The sequence below is a fragment of the Halichoeres trimaculatus genome, unplaced genomic scaffold (assembly GCF_033239565.1).
Source record: "Halichoeres trimaculatus isolate MK-OKI-2021-1 unplaced genomic scaffold, fHalTri1.1 fHalTri1_scaffold_16, whole genome shotgun sequence".
NCBI classification, from domain to species: Eukaryota; Metazoa; Chordata; class Actinopteri; order Labriformes; family Labridae; genus Halichoeres; species Halichoeres trimaculatus.
This window is the reverse complement of record NW_027437194.1, coordinates 28641501-28666195: the sequence shown is the minus strand read 5'-3', so window position 1 is coordinate 28666195 and position 24695 is coordinate 28641501. Positions and strand designations below refer to the sequence as shown.

At 40.5% G+C, this 24695-nt stretch overlaps 1 protein-coding gene across 8 annotated transcripts in view; it reads left to right on the top strand.

Moving 5' to 3' along the window:
* Positions 1-24695, top strand: part of ank1b (ankyrin 1, erythrocytic b) — a 123863-nt gene that overhangs the window by 79226 nt on the left and 19942 nt on the right. For 6 of the 8 annotated variants that reach the window (XM_074690450.1, XM_074690449.1, XM_074690444.1 and 3 more), the window contains exons 15-35: positions 1166-1264; positions 1518-1616; positions 1850-2047; positions 2152-2250; positions 2469-2567; positions 2786-2884; positions 4178-4270; positions 4513-4585; positions 4765-4785; positions 7460-7583; positions 7789-7852; positions 9991-10103; positions 10955-11179; positions 12276-12430; positions 12669-12880; positions 15398-15602; positions 15771-15867; positions 15956-16184; positions 18055-18183; positions 21211-21330; positions 23579-23663. In XM_074690450.1, the coding sequence (XP_074546551.1) occupies positions 1166-1264; positions 1518-1616; positions 1850-2047; positions 2152-2250; positions 2469-2567; positions 2786-2884; positions 4178-4270; positions 4513-4585; positions 4765-4785; positions 7460-7583; positions 7789-7852; positions 9991-10103; positions 10955-11179; positions 12276-12430; positions 12669-12880; positions 15398-15602; positions 15771-15867; positions 15956-16184; positions 18055-18183; positions 21211-21330; positions 23579-23663 (2638 nt within the window). The remainder of the gene's footprint in view (positions 1-1165; positions 1265-1517; positions 1617-1849; positions 2048-2151; positions 2251-2468; positions 2568-2785; positions 2885-4177; positions 4271-4512; positions 4586-4764; positions 4786-7459; positions 7584-7788; positions 7853-9990; positions 10104-10954; positions 11180-12275; positions 12431-12668; positions 12881-15397; positions 15603-15770; positions 15868-15955; positions 16185-18054; positions 18184-21210; positions 21331-23578; positions 23664-24695) is intronic. The other 2 variants (XM_074690447.1, XM_074690446.1) reach the window with 2 other exon arrangements.

Genomic DNA, 24695 nt, shown 5'->3' with positions numbered 1-24695 from the left:
AAATATGTTTTCCTCTAAACAAGCCATCCTCAGTGGGTAACTCTCATTGTCCGATCAGCAGAGCGGCTCTTGTTCTTGTTGAATTAAAAACATCTGCAAATTATAGCACCAATAAAATATGATACAGGAAAATTAGATAACTTCATCTGGGAGAGGTATAGAGTCATAAAATTCATTTTACATGTGATCTCAGGTTTTTTTATACTACATTAAAATTAGATCTTTAGAAAGCTTATTGCTATAAACTGAGATAATAAATTTATTTTCTTAATTTACTTAATTAACCCCCATCCTCAGTCCTAGATCCCAGATTAGCTGTGGTCAGACTTAAAAAAAATAAAAACACCTGGTAGAATATTTTCTCTTATCCATATGTTGTAGTGACATGGATATATTTTTCAGCTGCATTGGGTTCAAGTCCTCTTTTCAGAAAAGCTTCTTTCTCAGCTGTCATTCAATGTTAACATTATTTTAGATTTCCCAGTGATTGACAGCTGCTTGTGTAGTTTTTATTTTATTTTTTATTAATTTATTTTTATTAATTTATTTTTGTTGATGTGGTTTTATTTATTTATATTTTAATTATCTGTTTGTTTCTTTGTATATTTATTATTTATTTGTTTTGGGGTTTATGAATTATTTATTTATTTTATTTGTTTATTTTTATTTTATTTGTTTATTTTTTTATTTTTATTTATTTTTTTTATTTTATTTTATTTTTATTTTTATTTTTATTTTATTTTATTTTTATTTTTTTTTGGGGGGGGGGTAATATTCAGAAAAATTAAGAAGGAGAGCCAAGAAGAGACTACACTCCAAAAAAATAAAAATTGTCACCTGGCTCCTCTCAGATTCTCTACAGATGCAGGTGCAGATCATGGCTGCACAGTGCTGTGCTGCTGTGATAAAGGTATTTTGGCTTCAAAACTGTACAATTGTAAAAGACAGAGCCACGTTGTTCACTCCATTTAGTCTATGACCAAAACACATTGCTGGAGACCTTTCAGGGGTTATGACTCATTTTGCGCTGTAGATGGATTAATCGTGTTAAAACCTTTAATCAGATTAATCAGATTAACCATGATGTATTTATCTGTATCAATGTGTTAATTTGGGCACTAATTAACAAAGAAAACATCTTTGCTTTGTGCTTGTGTTTGAGCAGAAAGGCTTCACTCCACTCCATGTGGCATCCAAATACGGGAAGGTGGACGTTGCTGAGCTCCTTCTGGAGAGAGGAGCCAACCCGAATGCTGCTGGGAAGGTGAGTCACTCTGTGCTGTCTGTAGTCCCTTCACCTGAAGTACACCAGAATAAAAATCATAAAGCAGTGTTTACAAAGCAGACGGAGAAATTCATGTAGTCACTCAGAGAAATATTTGGGATGTCAGCTGATTGGTGGATTAACGTGGTACATGTTTCATATATACATGTGTTTCTGTGTGTATTTGTCTTTGTGTACCTGTTGGTCCTTGGGTTTATATATGTGTACATGTGTATGTTTGTGTGTTTAACAGAACGGTCTGACACCTCTTCATGTGGCCGTCCATCACAACAACCTGGATGTTGTTAAACTCCTGGTCAGCAAGGGAGGATCTGCACACAGCACTGCCCGAGTAAGAAGCTCACATATGTGTGTGCTCATGCTGGCACAAGCAGACGATCAAAGCGCATCGTTGATCGTTGACACACATATAAAAAACTACAGCTCCAATAAGTTTAAGATAGTTATCACCCAGTCACGTGATTTCTTTTGGATTCGTGACATTTAAATCTAGGTCTTATAATGTAACATTAAAAGGTCAAAGCCCACCGTGAAGTGTGTGTTTGTATGTTTCTCTGTCTACAGAATGGATACACTCCCCTGCATATAGCAGCCAAGCAGAACCAGATGGAGGTGGCCAGTTGTCTGCTACAGAACGGGGCTACACCCAACGCAGAATCCCTCCAAGGCATCACGCCCCTACACCTGGCTTCACAGGAGGGGCGGCCCGACATTGTGGCGCTGCTCATTTCCAAACAGGCCAATGTCAATCTGGGAAACAAGGTACTGTGTCAGAATGGTTAAAGAAATGGTTCTACTGTGGGAACACATTTTAAAAAAATAGTCATCTGTCCCTCACGTCTATTTTTTTTCCTTCTGTCTTTCAGAACGGCCTGACTCCTCTGCATCTTGTCGCTCAGGAAGGGCACGTTGGAATAGCTGACACACTGGTCAAACAAGGAGCCTCAGTTTACGCTGCTTCGAGAGTATGTTTCACACCAGCCCCACTGCTACACATGCTACACATGCAGAGATGGTGTTATCAGCTGATATGAATAAACCTATGACAGTGACACATTCTTGGAATAGGAAACTAGATTTAATGTTTCAACAAATCAGTGTTAATATGATTGTGTGTATCCACGTGTAGAAGAATGAATCAAGCTACTGATCAGTCGTCATCTGTTTCTAAACATTTTCACAGATGGGCTACACGCCCCTTCATGTGGCGTGTCACTATGGCAACATCAAGATGGTGAAGTTCCTTCTCCAGCAGCAGGCTCAAGTGAATAGCAAGACAAGGGTAAAGGACTCTACCCCAGTCAGATGATAGACAGCAACTATATGGGACATGTGTTTTTGCTTACTTGTTTGTTGTTTACTGTTGGAAAGAACGAAACTTTGATAAACACGTTTTAACCAGTTTGATGTTTTGAAGTGAGCTGATTCTGTCCTGTGAGGTAGAAACACTGCTGGTTCTGAGTGCCATGTTTAGTCTGACTATCCTCCTTTTTTCCCAAGATGGGCTACACCCCTCTGCACCAGGCAGCCCAGCAGGGGCACACCGACATCGTCACCCTGCTGTTGAAGCATGGAGCCCAACCCAATGAGATAACTTCGGTGAGACAATCAATATTTCACTTATTTAAACTTTATTTAGCTCCTATTTGAAACAAATTTCATACTTTACAAAGAAATCAGGGATTCCATTTATTAACAATGCATATGCCCAGAACAAGGTGTGAATGTGATGTAAACAGTTTATCACAGTAAGGTTTCATTAATGAGAATAAACCTGACAGAAGAATGTGCAGATTGGTAAACAAAGTCTAACCCAAACTATTCAATTAAAAATTTGGTTGAGCCAGATTTTTATACTAAGGACATGAGTTGGGCTGCACATTTTTAGCAGCAGAGTCAAGCTGCTGTGGTCCTCTCTTTAGCTGTGCTAGTCTGCTTTATTGTAGTACAGCTCTGGTTGTAAGTTGCTGGTTAGTTGCTAGGTTACTATAGGTGTTGCAGTCAATATTCGTAATAATGATGGAATTTTTGTAAGAATTGGTCAGTGTAAGTTAAAGATGTTTTTGTCATGGACTCAAACCCCAATCACTTGGTAGTTGCTTTCGGACCACTTGAGGGATGCTTTTGGGCCGCATGTGGCCCGCAGACCACTAATTGAATAGAGCTGGTTTTGGGGGGCAGGTAGAACAGTGCATCAGATGAGTGGTTGACGTAAAGTCAGATGATAGTTTTATTCTTTCTGCAAAAGTGATAAAACTGAGCATTATCATCATCCTAAGGGACTATCAAATCAAATATCAAATCTTTGGATTATTTTAAACATGGTATAAAGTGGGGCCCAAGGATGATCCGTCCCAGGTGGTTTTAAAAGAAAAGAAATTTTGTGTGTAAATGGTTTTGTGACATATTTTGCACATGCTACTTCTGTGTTTATCTTTACCCCTTGAGTACAGATTGATTGCATTGTTTAATGAATGGGATCCCTGCTCTGAGACAAACTCTTGTATCACTTAATCCCTTAATGTCACTTTTGGAGAATGGCTAACACTCACCTCTATATAACAAGTTACTGTAAACATTTCTAAAGTCTAATTTTGCAGTTACTCTTTTTGTAAACAAGTGAAGAGTTTAAAAAAGAGAAATTAATGCACACCATACCTGCAGTCATTTGCTTTTTGATTTCAAAGCTCTTTTATTTACTTTGTTTTCTGGCAAAAATGAATAGAACAGGCTTTTCTGACATTGTTTGGCAGATAACAGATTATGTGAGTGTACTTTTTTATAGAAACGCCTCTATAAAAAGTATCAGAAGCTTTTGTTTTGTTTTGATTTTTACACAGTTCAGATACATGGAAACATTTTGCGTGATGTTTCTCATCTTTCTCTGCATAGAATGGGACATCTCCCCTTGGTATTGCTAAGCGGCTGGGTTATATCTCTGTCATTGACGTGCTGAAACTGGTTACCGAGGAGTCCGTCTCCGCGGTGAGCAACACATCACGCATTGTTCACATGGTTACACCATTACGCACAAGAAGTAGCCTGGACACGCCATGAAACTAATGTTTGATCAAACAGTGGTTTTGATCTGGTTCTGCTCCATCACCTGCTTTTAAATTGATCCTGCATTTCTACTTTATCAGCCTGTCTTTCTTCTCCTTTCCTCGGCCTCCTCGCTGTCTGTCTATGCCTTGTCTCTCATCTCTCCCTCCTCCTGCTTTCCACAGATCACCACAGAAAAGCATCGGATGAGTTTTCCTGAGACTGTGGATGAGATTTTGGATGTTTCAGAGGATGAAGGTAGGTTTTTCAGTCATTAGACACTTCATCTTCACAGTATTGACTGGAAAATTTCAGCTCTGATTCTTTGTTTAGTAGAAGACGAAAGGGAGGTACACTGACACTTGAATGTAGCACCTTGTATTTGAGCTTTATTGAATATGACTGTTATATAACACCCTCTTCCATCTGTTTTATAGGGGTTGCCCAGCTAACGTTAGGTAGGATTGTGTCTGTATCTCTGCTCGTGTCCGATTTGGTGGCTATAGTGAATCTGTGCCTTCATTGCGAACACACTTGTCCTTCACTCTGTGTGTCTCTAACTGTCTCTAACTGTCTTTTAATCACTTCCTTTGACTCTTCTCTCAGTGCCAGCCCTGTTCGCTCTTTTATCCATCCTGTCCTTGGTCATTGTTACTCAGAGATTCCTTTGAAAAAGACTGTGTCTGTGTTTCATCGGCATGTTCTCAAAACGTTTTCTTCTTTTACCAGCGTTCAGTGCACACATCTGTTCGTGGGCTCATGGCTGACTCCAGTGTTTTCAGCATTTAAACCACAAACTGATCCCCTCCCATCCAGCAGTTGTAGAACTGAGTGTTCCTACTTTCTACAGCCTAATTGATCAATAGGCTCATTATACACACGCTGTGCCCCAGCTGTGAGTCTCCTCTGCAAACTACACGCACAGTAAAAGCACTGGTCTTTCCTCTGTAAGGCATTCAGAGTTTAATCTACAGTATTCAGTAACTTCAACAACATATTTCCATGCAAGCTTCATCATCTAATCGTATTTATTCTGTCTGTACTTGTTGATGGTATTTCTTGTTTCTTCTTTTAAATGTGTTATTTTCCTGTAGAGCTCGTTCTTATACAGTGGGGAAAATAAGTATTGAATGTGCCAACTTTTTTCTCATCACTTTTATTTCGAAAGCTGCAATTCAAACAAAATTTCTACCAGACATTGGTATTAACTCAAATAATCCACACATGAAAAGAAATCACAACGTTCAGGTCCATAAATAATGATTATGTGGAATTAAGTATGATAACACAGGAAAAAAGTATTGAACACACCATGGAAAGGCTGTATGCTTTGGCAAGGAAATGCTCCATACCACCTGAAATCTGTCAGTAATTATTACTTGAACTTCCAATCAGTGCAAACCAACATCAGCTGGGCTAGAGCAAATTGATGGTCCTATAAAAAAGGTTGTTTTTTCACCAAGCAGTTAAATACCACACACCTCGTGATGGGTAAAGGCAAAGAGCTCTCTGAAGACATTCACAACCTGATTGTTGCTCAGCATCAGAATGGAACTGGTTACAGACTTATATCAAAGCACCTGAATATTCCAGTCAGCACCGTTGGGGACATTATTCCCAAGTGGAAGAAGCACCACCTTACCATCAACAGACCACGCACAGGAGCTCATTGAAAGATATCTGACCATGGAGTCAGAAAGATAGTCAGAAGAGTACTCAACAAGCCAAGGACCACCCTGAAAGTGCTCCATAAAGACTTGGAGGCAGCAGGTACAATTGTTACAGAGAAAACAATAGGCAATGCACTCCACCACCATGGCCTCTATGGACGCTTAGCCTGCAAGACTCCATTCCTCAAGAAAAAGCATGTTGAAGCTTGTTTAAAGTTTGCTGAACAGCATCTTGACAAGCCTGTAGAATACTGGGAGAATGTTGTCTGGTCAGATGAGACCAAAATTGAACTTTTGGGCTGTCATACTACATACCATGTTTGGAGGAGAAATGGCACTGCACATCACCCAAAAAACACTACACCAACAGTGAAGTTTGGAGGTGAAGCATCATGACATGGGGTTGTTTCTCATCTCATGGTGTTGGCAAAAAAAATTCTTGATATGAATCTGCTGCCATCCACCAGGATGATGAAGATGAGACGTGGCTGGACCTTCCAGCAGGACAACCATCCAAAGCACACGGCAAAGTTGACTCTCAAATGGTTTCAAAAAAAGAAAATCAATCTGTTAGAATGGCCTAGTCAATCACCTGACTTAAATCCAATTGAACATTGGTGGAAAGAACTGAAGAAAAGGGTTCACCAGAGGGCACCAAAGAATATTCCAGATCTTTCTTTCCATGTGTGGATTATTTGAGTTAATACCAATGTCTGGTAGAAATTTCGTTTGAATTGCAATTTTGGAAATAAATGTGACGAGGAAAAAGTTGACGCGTTCAATACCTACTTTCCCCACTGTACACGTTAACTGTGTCTTAACCACTCAGCTTTGTCCGTGGCTTCTTGTTTACTCTTGCTGTCCTGACTATTTTTTTAAAACCATTCCTCCTTAGTGATTGAAACATTTTCTTCTATACAGAATCAACCATCACCACTTGTGATTTCATCTTTACTGGGCATGCTCACTAAAAAAGCTGTCACCAGGTGCCTTGCAGTTTGCCGTCGATGCAGTGTCCTGAAACGTCCTGATACTCGCTGTCCTACAGATCCTGTTCTTTCACTGCTTTGGTTTCCATTAGCTCTGAGTGTTGTCGGTTTGTCTCCATTGCCAAGACTCAAGTATTTAAAATTGCTTTGTGGCCTTTTCTCTGTGGTTTTGTGAAGATGAAGGGAAGGGGAGGATGGTTGCGTAACATTTACTGCTCTGAATGAATTGACTGAGTAAACTATAGAAAAAAAGAGTCTAACTGTGACGCAGAAAGTTTAAATTCAATTGGCAGATATTTGACATTCTCACTGAAACAAGCACTTGAGAGCTAACATCAGCGTCATTTGGCCCTGTTTTCCCTGGTCTTGTCCTTTTCTCTCTGAATTCTCTGTGTGCAGCCTTTCTTTTGCCAATTTTTGTCTCATCTCCTTCATTCCTATTTCCATGTCTTACACATTTGTTTTGCCCTCAGGAGACGAGTTGCTTGGGATGGATGGAGCGCGCTATTTGAAGCTTGATGACTTCAAAGACCAGGATGATGACTTCCTCTCCCCAAAGAAAACCCTCAGAGACTTCGAGGGAGGCATGGGGACCACGTAAGTCACATTTCCACATTTGTGTTGCTGGATAAAAAACTGCTCCAGGTGACGGCAGATAAAGAGTCTTGTGCTGCTTGTGACACATATTCATGATGGCCTTACATAATAAATGATGTAAAATGGGTTTAAGTGGATCATTGAGTGGTTGCATAAATCAACCATTGTATCTTGTCTAACATTATTTTGCCTTCCTCTCCCTCAGGCCATATTCTCCTGCAATCCCCAGAATCCCTTGTGTGTCCCCAGAGACTGTACTTTTGGACCAGGTAGGTTTGACTCTTGCTGTTTCTGTGCAATGGTGTCAAAAGTATTCACATTCATTACTCAAGTAGAAGTATAGATAGTAGGGTTTAAAATGACTTTTGTAGAGTCAAAGTATCGACTTGAGTTTTTTACATAAGTAAAAGTGTAAAAGTACTGTTTTTAAAACTACTTAAAGTATAAAAGTAATGTAAGGGGAAAAATGCCATTAAGGACAAAAGCTTAGGCCATGCCACAGGGGCCTTAAGTGCACTTTGAAGGCCATAATGACCATAAAGTTCCGTTAAAATGTTAATATTGAAAAATTTTGAGCACCTAGTGTTGGCCAATGCTCAACACAAGGGCCACATTGCTTTAAACTAATCTTGGCTAGCTAAAATGTTTGATTAATTTTTTAGATAGTACCACAACACCCACAGTGTTTCCCTTACATCAGAGGTCGCCAACCTGTCGATAGATTGACTGGTCAATCTTTGAAGCTTCCCCAGTAGATCTTGAAAATAACAGAAAAATGACTGACTCCTCATCACGGATGATGGAGTTCCACCCCATAGCTCGCACATTATAGACCAATGCGGACCATGGCTGGAAAAGAGGCTTGAGGAAATCAAATCTACTCTACCTGCAATCATTCACCAGTGTTTACAGTTATCATCTACCTCTGTGTTTTTTATGCTGTAATGATTCATCATATCCTGAGTGTCCCGTGAGCCGCGGAGAAAACTTCCGTTCTTCACTATGTCTGGATTAATGAGATTCAGCGGCATAAGTTCCCTCTGTCACTCTGTGTGGGATGTATTTAATTCAGCCTTCATCTTAATCAGTTTGTGGATACTGTAATGATGAGTGCTGCGCTCCAACACTCACATGTATTTTGCATCAGCTGATCGTTAATACTCCTCGCGCTCATACAGGATTCACCTTTCTGTCCCCTTTGGGACAGAAGTTTTAGTTTGTCTATCTTTCCCCTCATTGTTTAGAAATCAACTGATAAGTTTTCCTCCAGCTTTTGGTGATCAAACCTGAAAGTCTGTCAGCTTTCATAACACACTGTTACTGTGTGTCTCTGTGCAGGGGCATGTCCAGACTTTCAGGCTGAGGTGTCTCAATGAGGGGAGGGGGGTAGAGGGGGATGTGCACACTTACAAATTGTCACCATTTATTTTATTTAACTTCACCCTAAACTTTAAGAACTATGAATAACTGTAATGTATAGATATGAAATCCCAGTTTGTGATATTAGTATAAAACTGTATTGTACATAATGTGCGTCAGCCAGTCTGTTATTTTAAAGCAGTACTTTTAAGACAAAATTGATGGTAAATCTTTGAATTACTACATTTAAAGCAGTAATGGGGAGAACATATTTAATGAAAGTTCCTGTGCAACATTCCTTATTACTCAGTTAATCACCATATTAATTTGACTGACACACAGTCACATGCAGACATATCAAAGAACAAGAGTCATCTTATTGTCAGCCACCCTACTGACTGTTTCTTTTTGTAGCTATGAGCCCGACTACAACACATGTTAAAGTTCTGTCTTTTCATATATTTATATATATATAAATTTAAACTATGTTTTATTTTTTTATTTTTTCTAAGCTGAAAGGAAACAGGAGTAACAAGGCTTTTTTGTTAGTGTAGGAAGTAAAAAGGACAGATATTTTTTTGAAAATATAGAGTAGAGGTAAAAAGTCTGCTAAAAAAGAACTACTCCAGTAAAGTATAAAAAGCCCAAATTTTTACTTAAGTAAGGTAACAAAGTATTTTTACTTAGTTACCCGACACCTCTGTTTGTGTGTCTGTTTAAGAAACATTTGTTTCTGTATCCACGTTAAGACAGATGTTAATGTTGTGAAAGTAAACAGGATTAAAAACTCTCTACTGTCTCTAGTGCTTCTCTTTCTTGACTTTCTTCTCCCTGTTCCCTCGCTTCAGACTGTCTCTTCTCCTTCTCCCTTTCACACCCTGCCTGTTTCTGTCCTTCTCCTGGGTCGGTCGATCTCATTTCAGTGTGCTGTCTTTAAATCACTACTATCTCTTCTCAGTCTGTCCCTCGTTCACTGTAACGTTCTGTAGCTTTTGTCTATCTTCAGTCATGGTAATTTCACTGCCTGTCTCTCCCTCTCTGACCTCAGCACACCCCAGTCCCGCTGCCAAAGGAGTATGACGAAGACTCCCTGATCCCAAGCAGTCCAGCTACGGAGACTTCAGATAACGTCAGCCCTGTGGCCAGTCCTATTCACACGGGGTCAGCTAATAAACACCTTTTGTTTGCCATCATTGTACCTTCATTTACATAATGTGAGGCTGTGAAATTGTGCTGCTGATGAATTATTGATTACCACACAGAGGAGAGCTCAATGTGATTACAAGCATTGCAAAAAGAAAGGTGTGCAATGAGATTTAGATTGTTGTTGAAACAATCAGTCAAACAAAACCTTTTTGACATAATTTGTGAGAAAATGTTTTTAAAAAGGAACTGACATGTTTGTGTATCTGGTGATTTAGGTCACAAATTTACAGAGCTCTAATCTCCAACCCATTTTACCACAACGCTAGAAGAAAACCATTAAGCTCTGTTTTCTATCAGACAGAACAGTTTAACTGTACAATCATCAGTCTGCTTAGTCATAATATATGCACAGCACAATGAGTCAGCATTCCAGCAGCTGAATACAAACCACACACACACACAGAGTCTCTCACGCACACACACACACAGACACACACACCTGTATGAAGCTGTCTGTGCTGTGCAGGATCAAACAGCATGGGGCGTCTTTCATCAGGGTGTTTCTTGTTCGTGCTCCACTTAGTGAGCGCTCCAGATGGCCCGTCCTCTCCTGCCATATTGAGGAAATCAAATAAAAAGGGCACTCACGATGTGATATGGTGTCCACTTTATGAATCACAAAGTGTAAACACAGTCAGAACCATTTCTGACTAAACCACATATGTGCTTCAGTCTCACTCAGCTGGAAGCATCTTCAGTCCCTGATTGTCTACTTCCCAGCTGATCCTGATCACACAAACACACAGAGAGGAGTGATGAGTGTCTGAATCATTCATGTTTTCATTATTTCCCTCTTCCACTTTCAGCTTCCTGGTGAGTTTCATGGTGGATGCTCGAGGAGGCTCAATGCGAGGTAGTAGACACCACGGCCTGCGGGTCATCATCCCTCCTCGAACCTGCACTGCCCCGACACGCATCACCTGCCGTCTGGTCAAACCTCAGAAACTGACCACCCCACCTCCACTGGTGGAGGGGGAGGGTCTGGCCAGCCGTATTATATCCCTTGGGCCATCCAGTATGCAGTTTCTTGGGTAGGTCAAAGTTTGATTTGATTCATTAGATCAGGTGTGGCCAACCGGTCAGAGACTAAGAGCCACAAAATCACTGTGGTACTACAAAGAGCCACATCACACACATGGTCTTACTGACATGCTTCCTCTCAGACATAAACGATATGACATTAAATTAAAGCAATACATTCCCATCTATCCATCTATCTATCTATCTATCTATCTATCTATCTATCTATCTATCTATCTATCTATCTATCTATCTATCTATCTATCTATCTATCTATCTATCTATCTATCTATCTATCTATCTATCTAAATAGCTGTATGTCCATGAGCTATTGAGAGGAGTACATGTAGAAAAGAGAAACCGAAACTTAAGTATCAATCTCATCACCCAAGAATGGATCAATATATACATATATATATATTATTTTTTATTAATGGATCGAAGAGCCGCACACTGAAAGGCAAAGAGCCACATGCGGCTCGCGAGCCACAGGTTGGCCACCCCTGCATTAGATAAATTTGCATGATTAAAAACCACATGCATTCTTCACACTCTGCTCTTTGTGGGTAATACTGTTACCAGCAACACCTTGTATTCTGAATAATTTACTGTTACTTGATGTTTCCCCAGATCCGGTCTTTTTGATCAGTTTCTTTCTATTTTTTTAAACCCTTAATGTTTCAGAAATGTTTTCAAAGCTATTTAAAGATCATTAGCATGCCAGCTGAAATCAAATAATGAGAGAGAACCAATGAAAGATGGACGGTGAGGTGACAAATCAATTGATAAAGATGCAATGCGTTTGATTGAAAGACATTTTAAATAAAGAACTATTGCACCATCTAGTGGTCATTAAGGGTTTGGCACATCTCAGGTTGATGCTGTCAAAGGAGAGCTTGCTCTGGTTATAACATTTTTTGTGTGATTTTTTTTTTCACTGTTGTGGCTTCAGAATTTGAATTTAACACCTTGTTTTTGTTTGTTTTCACCTCTTTTGTTTTTAAATGGATGCATTGGGCTTTCTGTTCCTACTCTTTGGTAACTACCAGATAGATCTGAAACTAGATTGAAAACAACTTTTCACACAGATTTCCCTCTCTGTCACAGGCCCGTCATAGTGGAAATCCCGCACTTTGCCTCACTGGGCCGAGGGGACAGAGAACTGGTGGTCCTCCGCAGTGAAAACGGCTCAGTCTGGAAAGAACATCGAAATCGCTATGGTGATGAAGTGCTGGAAACTATTCTGAATGGCATGGATGAAGGTCAGTATGAGGGTAACAGATGACTGTTTCTGCAACTGTGCATGGTCTCAGATGAGTCATCAGAGTCTTGATGATTGACCCTGAGTTACAAAACAACGATTTCTCCTGAACATGAGTAATTCCAAAGTGGAGTTTATGAGCAGCTCTTTTCTTCTACTCTTGTGTTGTCAGTTATTGTTCTCACTGTTTCTAACTCTGTCCTTCCTCTCTTTGTCTTCTCCCCCCATCCTGTGTGCAGACTTGGAGAGTCAAGATGAGCTGGAGAAGAAAAGAATCCGTCGGATCATCTCCACTGACTTCCCACTCTACTTTGCAGTGGTCTCCCGCATACAGCAGGAGAGTGATCTGATTGGTCCGGAGGGTGGCAGGTTGACCAGCAAACTTGTGCCCCACGTTGAGGCCATCTTTCCCGAGACAGCCGTCACCAAGAGAGTGAGACTGGGACTGCAGGTAAAGACCAGAGATCCGTGCATGAGGGGATGAAAACGATGATGGAAACAAAACTGCTCTTTTGATTAAACACAGTGTTTCTGATCCTGGTGTTTTTTAGAATTGAATGAGAACAGGTGTTTGAATCACACAGCTGACTCCCAGCATACTGTAGTTTAACAGACTTCTCACACTCAAGCTGTTATCAATGCTTCTCCAATGATCCTGAACGTCACTTGTAGTGACTTTATTGATTTTCTTATTTCAATTTTATGGTTGTTAATGTTGAATTAATTTTTTTATTTGGTAGTCTCTGAAGACAAAGCATTTCACTTTTAAGGGTGGCATTTATAAGTATAAGCTTATTTCTACTTTCTACTTCTGGGACAAACAACAAATGATGTTATATAAATACATTACCTGAGCTAACATACTTTAACTAATGCTTTTAGAAATCATATTTTGCCCTTATTTTTGAAGCCACTTTATAGGGACTGTGAGGAGTTTCCTAGTGATCTTGAAAAAGTCTCTATTGTGCCTGATTCTTATCCACACTTTAGAATAAGAATATCAGCATTAATGTTGGTTATTTCTAAATGCTATTTCTCAGCTTCCCAATCAGGTCGAGCAGGACTGGATTGATTTATGACACAACAATGTCTCTACGATAATGCCATGCTGGCTGATGAAGTTTAGTAGTGAGAAGAGAGATCTGTGTTTTCTTTGCTCAAAACGATTTCTGTGATTAATTTTGTAGTGATGGTGGACACTGGAGCCGAACTGTCAGACAGAAAAAGGACAGAAGAGCAGAACAAAGATAAACAGGAGAGAGAAAGAGCACGAGCTACAGGCTAAAACACAAGCTAAAGGCTAAAACAGATAAGCTAAAGGCTTAAACATAAGCTAAAGGCTTTAACACAAGCTACAAGCTAAAACACACGAGCTAAAGGCTAAAATACAAGCTTAAAGCTAAAACACAGGCTAAAGGCTTAAACAAAAGCTTAGGGCTAAAACAAACGCTAGAGGCTAAAACACAAGTTAGAGGCTAAAATACATGAGCTAAAGGCTAAAACACAAGATAAAGGCTTAAACAAATGCTAGAGGCTTAAACACAAGTTAAAGGCTAAAACACATGATCTAAAAGCTTAAACACAAGCTAAAGACCTAAACACAGGCTTAAGGCTAAAACACAAGCCATAGGCTAAATCACATGGGCTAAAGGCTAAAACACATGATCTAAAGGCTTAATCACAAGCTTAAGGCTAAAACACGGGCTAAAGGCTCAAACAAAAGCTAAAGGCGTAAACACAGACTAAAGGCTAAAACACAAGCTAAAGGCTAAAACACAAGCCAAAGGCTAAAACACATGATCTAAAGGCTTAAACACAGGCTTAAGTCTTAAACACATGAGCTTAAGGCTTAAACACAAGCAATAGGCTTAAACACAAGCTAGGAGGCTTTTTATTTCTCATAGTTAGCATTTCTTAACCCCATTAGGAGTGTTTTGGTGTTTTTTTTTTATCAGATTTTAATTATCTAAACAAACTCGTACTGTTTATCATAATGATTCTTCTATAATATTTGGTCTGTTGAAGCATCATCATCTCTTTTAGCTGAGCCCTACATATTTCAAGGCAGAGGAAAAAGCTTTGATAAAAACAATAATTTTAGTATCCTCCATGTAAAACAACCAAAAATTTCTAAATCTGGGTCTCATAGTTCTGGTTTAGTTTTCTCATGTTATATCCTCATCCATGTGCACCCTGAAGGAAAAGGTGGCACAGTCTGAAGAGCATGCCTGTCATACATTTCTGTACCTTTCTGTTTTTCTATATTTGGACATTAGCCTTCGCAACACGTGGTGCTCATCCTGCCAAACAGAAGCTTTTGGCAAACCTGTGGCTGACTGTCACTCATCCAGACCTCCACTGACACACATATGGGCGCTTGGCAAACACTCGTGCTGATATCCTCCTTTCACATCACACCTCCGCTTGGCTTTGTTTTTCATAACAGAACAGTTATGCAGGATTATGGGTTCTACATTTCAGTTTTTGTTGCCACTTCAATGTACATTGTCTGTCAAAGCACTGATATGTCACAGAATTGATGCTGTTGAAGGAAACTGCATGAGTTTTGCTTTGCCTTATGCTGCTCTGTTTATGTTTTCCTTTTATCCAGCCATTCATCACCCCTCAGTTCCCTGATTTAAGTTGTGAGCCACACTGACCGAGCTGATGCACTGATCTGAGTTGGGTCAGGTGTGAAATATGAATTGGTTGCATGTGTGAGTATGGCTGAGAGTTTGATGTTTCAGTCTTTTGCACGTGTTATTTTTCTGATTTCTTTCTTGTGCTCTTCTTGTTTTCTGCTTAATTACTATCCTTTGCAACCGCCTACTCTTCAGCTTTCGTAAATTGTTTGTACTCAACTTTGTTCCACATTCTATTTATCCAGCCTTTTCTGATTCATGTCTTCTAAACTGTCTTTTCTGGCATCTTTCTGTTATGACCTTTACCTCTAACACCACCTCCACAGGCACAGCCCATCCCCGATGAGCTGCTGACTCGGCAGCTTGGTAACCAGGCGACCTTCAGCCCAGTGGTTACCATCGAGCCACGCCGACGCAAATTTCACCGTCCAATTGGGTTGCGCATCCCATTGCCACCCTCCTGGAGGGAGAGTCCTCGGGATGCTGGAGAGGGTGATACCACCAGCTTGCGTCTGCTCTGCAGCGTCATTGGTAGCATCCATTTTGCACTTGATAGAAAGACACAGACATTTTCATCCAAATAATGGTGTTTGAGTTCCTTTACATCCTTTGTGTGTGCTCACAGAATGTGCAGTTTAAAGGTGTATAAAGGTGACATTAGCAGGGCATAACTGACTCTTGGTGGTTGTTGTGTCTCAGGAGGCACAGCTCCAGCTCAGTGGGAGGACATCACAGGAACCACCAAGCTGATGTACGCACACAACTGTGCAAACTTCACAACCAATGTTTCAGCCAGGTGAGTCCTCTGTTCAGATACATTTCCAGTTAGCTTCTTTTCCTCTCTTTTGCACATTATGCTCAACCTTTTCTTCTGCTCAATCCAGATTCTGGCTGGCAGACTGTCCGCGCACAGCAGAGGCAGTGACCTTTGCCAACTTGCTGTACCGGGAGCTGATGGCTGTTCCATACATGGCCAAGTTTGTTATTTTCGCCAAGATGAACGAAGCTCGCGAGGGACGGCTGCGTTGTTACTGCATGACGGATGACAAGATGGACAAAACACTTGAGCTGCACGAAAACTTCACTGAAGTGGCCCGCAGTCGAGACATTGAGGTTAGAGAAACAGTGAATGGTAACTAAGTCACAAAATGAGAATCATTAGAGGTCATGGCATCCTCAAAGACAGATGTCTGACAGGGGGAGTGATTCACAGGTTGTTTGGGAGCTCTACACTTTAAACCAGTTACTTGCTGTTTCTTAAGAGTGAGTCATGATGGGTTGATTCATATCTCACATTGTGGGTATCAGCAGAAAGCTCCAGTGCTTCCTTATGGTGGAAAAAGAAACTAACACTGAGTGAGTGGTTCACTGTAAAGAAAAATATCGTTAAAAAAATGGTAAAAGCACTGGCAGCACAGTTTCCAGACAAATACCGTAAAATTACAGTCAGACAGCCGGTCCGCCCCGTGGGGCACAGACAGCTTGTCCGCCCCGTGGGGCACAGACAGCTTGTCCGCCCCGTGGGGCACAGACAGCTTGTCCGCCCCGTGGGGCACAGACAGCTTGTCCGCCCCGTGGGACACAGACAGCTTGTCCGCCCCGTGGGGCACAGACAGCTTGTCCGCTCCTTGGAGCACAGATAACTGGTCCGCGCCGGGGAGCACAAACATGCTGTGCCCCTTGTGCAGCAGGGTCTTATATAGAGGTAGACCTATATATCGGCCTTCTGATATATCGGGCCGATATTTGGACATTTGTCTCTATCAGCTATCGGCCGTATTTTCTTTTAAAAAGCCGATTTTTGATCTGTTGTATAAAATGACGCAATTTTTGATCAGGCACAAAAAAGATGAGCACCTGGATACATTACATACTTTTGTTCAAATAATATTAATACGTTTAAATTTCTTTTTTGACATTTTAAGAAGAGTGTGAATGTTTACTACTGCTTGTTACATTGTGTGTTTACTCAGATATTTCATTGTTTTGAAAGCTGAATAAATGTTCAGAGGACTGGACATGACTTGTTGTAATAGATTTCTTTCAGTTGCTCAGAAATTGCTGCGTTTCACAAAAATGTGATAAATAAATATTTATTTAACAATCGGCCTGATTATCAAAATGGAAAAATCGGCTATGCATATCGGCATCGGCTGCCCAAATTTGGAAAGCATCGGCATCGGCCCCCAAAAAACCCATATCGGTCGACCTCTAATCTTATATTCACAGTGTGTCCTCCTCACTCATGGTTACAAGCACTGTCACAATAAAAACGACTTTGCTGTGGAGAAAGAAAGGAAATTAGCAAAATTTAGGACACAAACTGATGGTGGACAAAATGACCAGTGATGCATGAGAGGAAAGTATTTTTAGGAGAAGAGCAGTTTGTTCTGTTTGGAGGTTTTTTGTGATTTAAAAGTTGTCTCTAATCAAAAACAATTAATTCCTGTGTTTTTACAGTTTCTATTTTTTTTTAAGTTCTTCTATGTTACAGCGTTTGACTGTAATTTTACAGTATTTGTCTGGAAACTTTGCTGCCAGTGCTTTTACTGTTTTTTTGCAGTTGCTGTTTTTTTTTTAACAGTGAATTGCAACCATGAGGAGGGTACAGGGTTGAGCTCCCAGGGCATATTACAGATAATTTCTGTAATTTTACAGTTTTGTATAATGTTTTTGAAAAACTAAAAAATACTTTAAAACCAAGGATTAATAACCACAAAATTCAGATTTTTTTGGACTGTGTAAAATTACTGAAAATGTCTGTAAATCTACTAGCATTTTGTTGTTTTATAAATAAACAGGCAAAGTCTGTTAAAAATTACAGACCATTTCCTGTAAAATTACATTTTTTAACAGTGTAGAGATGATTGGGCTGAGAGTGATACAGCACCAGTGGTCACACACTGTGACTGATCAATACTAAAACTGTTTTTACGAATATCATTTCTTCCTCACCGCCAACACCATGTGACTCTCTCTGTAGCTGATGGAGGGCATGCCGCTGCACCTGGAGTGTTCTGGGAACCTGGTGCCCATCAGGAAGGCCACCCAGCAGCCACGCAGTTTCAGCTTCCAGGCCTTCAGAGATAACAGGCTGCCCGTGTCTGTCAAGGTCTGTCTCCATGACACCATCCATCTGCCTGCTTTTCTATCACATGCTACGTATTCATACTGTACTGTGGTGCTGTTTGTTCAGTTGGTGGTTTCAGTGTGTCAAGGATCCTCTCGGCAGTCAGTTTCCCTCCTGGGCACTCACCTGCTCTTCATATGGTGGTTCTTGTGTGTTTGCTTTTGTCCTTCCTCTCGGTCAGGCACTTTCCCAGTCTGTCCCACAGTTAGAAAGTACAGGTTTAGACAACAGTACAGCACTGCGTCCTCTCAGTATCCATGCAGGACCACAGCAGCACCGAGTTTCTGCCACATCTGTAAAATTTAGAGTGTAGAAGAAGGAACATTGTCACAGTTTTGCACTATCATCAGGTCAGATCTTAAAACTAAAGACAATTATGATCATATACAGTGGGGAAAATAAGTATTGAACGTGTCAACTTTTTTCTCATCGCATTTATTTCTACCAGACATTGGTATTAACTCAAATAATCCACACAGGTCCAACGTTCAGGTCCATAAATAATGATTATGTGGAATTACGTACGACGACAGAAAAAAAATATTGAACATGCTAACTGAGACTCATCTAATACTTAGTGGAGAAGCCTTTGTTTGCAATGACAGCTTCCAGAAGCTTCTTGTATGTTTGAACTAATGGCCCACACTGCTCAGGTGTGATTTTGGACCATTCCTCTGCACGGATTGTCTTTAAATCTGGAATATTCTTTGGTGCCCTCTGGTCAACCCTTTTCTTTAGTTCTTTCCACAAATTTTCAATTGGATTTAAGTCAGGTGATTGACTGGGCCATTCTAACAGATTGATTTTCTTTTTTTGAAACCTGGTGGATGGCAGCAGATTCATATCAAGAATTTCCCCATACATGGCTCCATTCATTGCTCCGTCAATTATATGAAGTTTGCCAACACCATGAGATGAGAAACAAGCCCATGCCATGATGCTTCCACCTCCAAACTTCACTGTTGGTATAGTGTTTTTTGAGTGATGTGCAGTGCCATTTCTCCTCCAAACATGGTATGTAGTATGACAGCCCAAAAGTTCAATTTTGGTCTCATCTGACCAGACAACATTCTCCCAGTATTCTACAGGCTTGTCAAGATGCTGTTTAGCAAACTTTAAACCAGCTTCAACATGCCTTTTCTTGAGGAATGGAGTCTTGCAGGCTGAGCGTCCAAAGAAGCCATGGTGGTGGAGTGCATCGCCTATTGTTTTCTCTGTAACAATTGTACCTGCTGCCTCCAAGTCTTTCTGGAGCACTTTCAGGGTGGTCCTTGGCTTGTTGAGTACTCTTCTGACTATCTTTCTGACTCCATGGTCAGATATCTTTCAAGGAGCTCCTGTGCGTGGTCTGTTGATGGTAAGGTGGTGCTTCTTCCACTTGTGAATAATGGCCCCAACGGTGCTGACTGGAATATTCAGGTGCTTTGATATAAGTCTGTAACCAGTTCCATTCTGATGCTGAGCAACAATCAGGTTGTGAATGTCTTCAGAGAGCTCTTTGCCTTTACCCATCATGAGGTGTGTGGTATTTAACTGCTTGGTGAAAAAACAACCTTTTTTATAGGACCATCAATTTGCTCTAGCCCAGCTGATGTTGGTTTGCACTAATTGGAAGTTCCAGTAATAATTACTGACAGATTTCAGGTGGTATGGTGCATTTCCTTGCCAAAGTATACAGCCTTTCCATGGTGTGTTCAATCCTTTTTTCCTGTGTTATCGTACTTAATTCCACATAGTTATTATTTATGGACCTGAACGTTGTGATTTCTTTTCATGTGTGGATGATTTGAGTTAATACCAATGTCTGGTAGGAATTCTATTTCAATTGCAGCTTTGGAAATAAATGTGATGAGAAAAAAGTTGACGCGTTCAATACCCAATACTTACTACAATAAAAAAATGTATTCATAATGATAATTAGCTAATCACATTTACATCTGTAAGTCTGTCAGTATGTTCATTCTCAGTTCAGTCAAGTGTTTCCCATGTCTTCGTATTATTTTTTCTTAATGTGAAAGTTTGATCATCTTTCTCATTTTATTTTATTTTTATTTTACAGTTTTTGATCAGTGACGTATAACAAACACTACATTGCATTAGAAGTATGTCCTTGTAGGTGTAGTCCATGCATTCAGTTGTCATTCAGTTATGGTGTCAGGTTGCTCTTTTTTGTCCCTCTAAACTCTCTTAATATTTTTGAACCCTTCTCTTGCACAGATGACTAAGACCTTTATTCTTACAGTGTTTGCATTTCTGTGTCCGTCCTGTTTTCATATCCATGTTTCTTTTTTTAGTCTGCTTTCATCTTTTTCTTTGTTGGATAAAGTCATCCAGCTCTTTGTCTGTTGTCTACCTCTGTGTGTCTGTCGGTGTGACACACACCACTCTTCATTATCAGCCAGATGAAGTCTCTGATAAATATCTTTTCATAATGGTAGCCCAGCAACAAACAACTTACCTATTTAGCTCTCGGCTCTCCTGGGTAATTGTTTGCATGTCCTGTGACACCCTCACTTTCTTTGCCTGCCTTCCTATCTTGCGGCCTTGCCTGTCTGTATGTGTCTGTCTCACTGTCTCTCTTTCTCTCTCTCACGGTCACTCTGTATCTGTCTGGTCTGACAGACGTCCAGGTAAATGTGCAGGTAAATCTCTCCCTCTCGCCTGCCTGTGGACTGCTTCCATCCCTGTTCCCCCTGCTTCTCGTCCCATGTTAGTGCGGCACATGCTCCAGATCCTGTGGAGGGAACTAATACCTGTTTTGGTCTGTTTTTTCCTCCTCATTTCTTTCTCTCCTATTCTGTTCTTCTCCTTTGTGTCCTCCGTCATCCTGACTTTTTGGTTCCACTCTCTTACTTTCCTATTTCCATCTTTTGTTGCGTTTTTATTTGTTGTATTTTCTCTCTGATGGGTTTTTCTTTCCTCTATTATCTCTGTCCATTTTCCATTTTTTTTCTTGTCTTTTGCTTTCTCTTTCCTCCTCCACCTCTCCGTCTTCCATCTGTCTCTTAGGTCAGAGATAGTAACAAGGATGCCATTGGCTTTTTGTCCTTTCTGCGGAAGTGCACCAAGTACGAGGATACACAGCATGTACTGTGTAACCTTAACATAACCATGCCGCCGTGCGTCAAGGTAGGGAGTTGTTTGTGTGTGTTTGTGTGTGTGTTTACAACTAATGATGGATGTGTACAGTGGTGGAAAAAAGTTTAAGACACCCCATGAATTGGTGAAACATTGCTTTAAGAATCACTCTTGGGTCTTTAAGTGAAATTTCTTTCAGTGCAGTCACAGCGAAATAATCAAACAAATCCCAAAATAAAGACATTAAAAACTTCAAATTGATTGGGTCCATAGAAATGTATGGGAAATGTTGAGTATTTGGGTCATTTTGGTACCTGTAGACAGGCCTGAGGATACAGATTCTCAGACAGGAAGTGCAGATGCAGACCTTCAGCAGATAGATCCACTCTGCAGAAACACAGACCAACCAACAGCCTGGAAAACAAACCAAGATCTGTCCAGGGGTTTCTTTATTAAGAAAGACTACATCCTGATCCACATGTGTAGGAAAACCACCACACGACATCACAGGAGCGTCAGCAGCAGAGGTCAAACCAAACTGGTGTCCACTGGTCCACACATACTATACATGACCCACTTTAGATCAAGGCTCAAGGTCCTACAAGGCTGTCAAGAAGCCCCTGATCAGTGATTGACAGAGGTTTGCCTGGCAAGAACTAGGGATGTCCTGACATTACATTTTCACTTCCGATATGATACAGATACTGCAGCATTGAGTATTGGCCAATACCGATATTAATGTGATACAATATCAGCATTAAACATGCATACTTTTATTACTTATTTTGTAGTATGTCTGTCATGTAAGAAAAGGCTTGATTAAGTGATATTATTCAAACAAAGAACAGTAGTCAGCAACAGTAGGTATGAGGAAAAACTGACCCAATGGGTAACAGAAACTGCTTATATCAGAGATTTTAGATCCATTCCGATACAATACCGATACTTGTTTTTTTGCTGGTATCGGACTGATATCCGATATCATATGGGACTGGGACACCTCTAGCAAGAACTAGTCAGCCAGGAACTAAAGAAGACCCTGAGGTCAGATGAGCCCACTTTCCAGCTTGAAACTGAATGTTTCAACAAGATAATGCCTTTCCACGCACATCCAGGACCTGGAGAACTTGGCCTCAGGAGCACGGGACACCATTAGAATTGAATGTTCGTAAAGAAAAGTTGAGGGGTGGAGCTCCATGCATCTGTAATCTGACTGGACACTATTAAAAACCAAACCATTGGTAAAGCTAAGAAGAGGGTGTGGAGCCACCCCCCTATGAAACTGTTTAAAAGTGGTGTTTGTCTTTGTGAAGTCAGTCTGAATTCTGCAGAATTCACGCTCACAAGCTTTGTTCACCTGTTTGTTGAATCACCTACCTTTGGATGCAACCTGAAAAGCCTTTCCTCCTGATTTTTGACCTCATTGGATAGACTTGTACGCACAGAGACTTCTGCCAGCCTCAGAAATAGAGCCAGGACACATTATCTGTAGGTCTGTTTCAAAGTGTAAACCAAAGAGTTTAGAAGAATTAAACAGTAGTTCAAGAAGAGCAGATCAGCGTTCTGCTGCTGACAGGATGACTTAATAATGTGATGATAAGATGGTTTATTATTTTTATAAGTGTTTTCTTATAAATAGTTAAGAGAAAAATATAATGTGTATTAATTCCTCTAATGCAGCCACACCTTTAGATATGCAAAAAAGATTTTCCACAAATATTGCAGATTTTTTTTTTTTTTTTTTTTTTTGAGATTGTTCAAAACTTTTAGGGTGTCTAAATTCCTTTTTCCACCACTGTACAATTAATGCACCCTTTGTGAAAAAAATGTTGAAATAATTGCATAGAAGATGCTATTTTTAATGACTGGTTTAAAAGTCAGGCTAAAACATAAAAACACTGGCTTCAGCTTAATAATTGCTTTAAAAAAAGTGTAAAAGAACGTGGCACTGCTGGTTTGTATGAAAATAACAGACCTTTTTTTTAATTGGAGACCTTTACAATAAGTTTTGACACTTGGCTCTGTGGGATGTATTACAGTTTTGGATTAATAGATGCCCTTTAAGGTAGGAAGACTCCCTGTTTATTTGCATCACATGACCCTTCTAATCTAAAGAATGACAGAATGATACTAAGTATCAGGCACAATGTCAGCTGTAACCATAGCAGCAGGCGACTGAAGCTCTTCATGGTCATCATGTCTCAGAGGCCACTTATCAGACAGTCACACAGAGATGAGGCATGAGTTTGGTTCAGATGCTATAATGAGGTGATTTTCATGTTTGTGTGTATTTTTTCAGGTGGTTGGGAGTGAGGAGCGTAGGCGAACTTTGACCCCCCTCGCCCTGAGGGAGCGCTACAGTGCACTGAACGAGCCTGGTCTGGGTGAGTCCACCTCTGCCTGACTCTCAGCCCTCTCCTCGTTTATACTCAGTGGAGACGGGCACTGAATGTTGCACTGCCCCATTACCCACAACCCTTTGCTTCCCCTCCTCTTTATTTCCCCCTATCTGTAACGCGTACACGCATGGCACAAAGACTGAGCCTTGGATGCAATGCACTGCTCATCAGTGTGCTCCGGAGTTCTCTGCAGTGCAGTTCCAGGAACTAATACTGAATGAATGACAAACTACACAGCAGTAGTCCCCAATATGACCCCAAATGGCTCCACGACACACAGCAAATAAACTTCCTTCCCAGGTGTCCTGGTAGCTATGACAACAGATGAATGACTTTCATGATTGGTTTGCATGGCGCTGGTGTCTCCACTGCGATTTCCAATGGCATGGCAGCAGACATGGTTAGCATTTGCCCTGTAGCTTTACGATGTGAATGGGCAGGACCTCGCAGTGGAGCTAGACAGAGAAGTCCTTACACTGATTGGCCCGCAGTAAACAAACTGAGTCAAGATGGCCGTCCTTGTGAATTTAAAGGTTGCTGATTATGGGATGGGAAAAGGCCTTTTCTGTCTATCAACTACCCAGCGCTGCTACATTGCACAGCCCCAGTAGTGGTTGGTTAGTGAATGCTATTTGGATTGGTGGGACCAGCATCTGAATGCAACCCAAATTTGACTCCCCTGCCCAATGGTGTGCTGACCCTAAAGGTTCATTCCACAGAAAGTTTTGGGTATTGCTTATTTCTTTCAACAGAGTAATACTTTTGTCAAGGTAAGTATCACTGTGAGCTATTTTAATAGCAACTAAATCACCATCAGAGTCTTTAAGGATACAGCTACTTATCAAAATGGAAAAAGTAAATCTAAATATCAGTTTGTCATTGTCTGTATCAACATATTTGTTAATGACACATTTAGAAAAGTCCCAACATAAGGTTTTCTGACCGCTTTGCCCCAACAAGGACCCTAAACCACAATCGGATTGTGTTGTTATCAAATATTTTAGTGAAAGACGACCT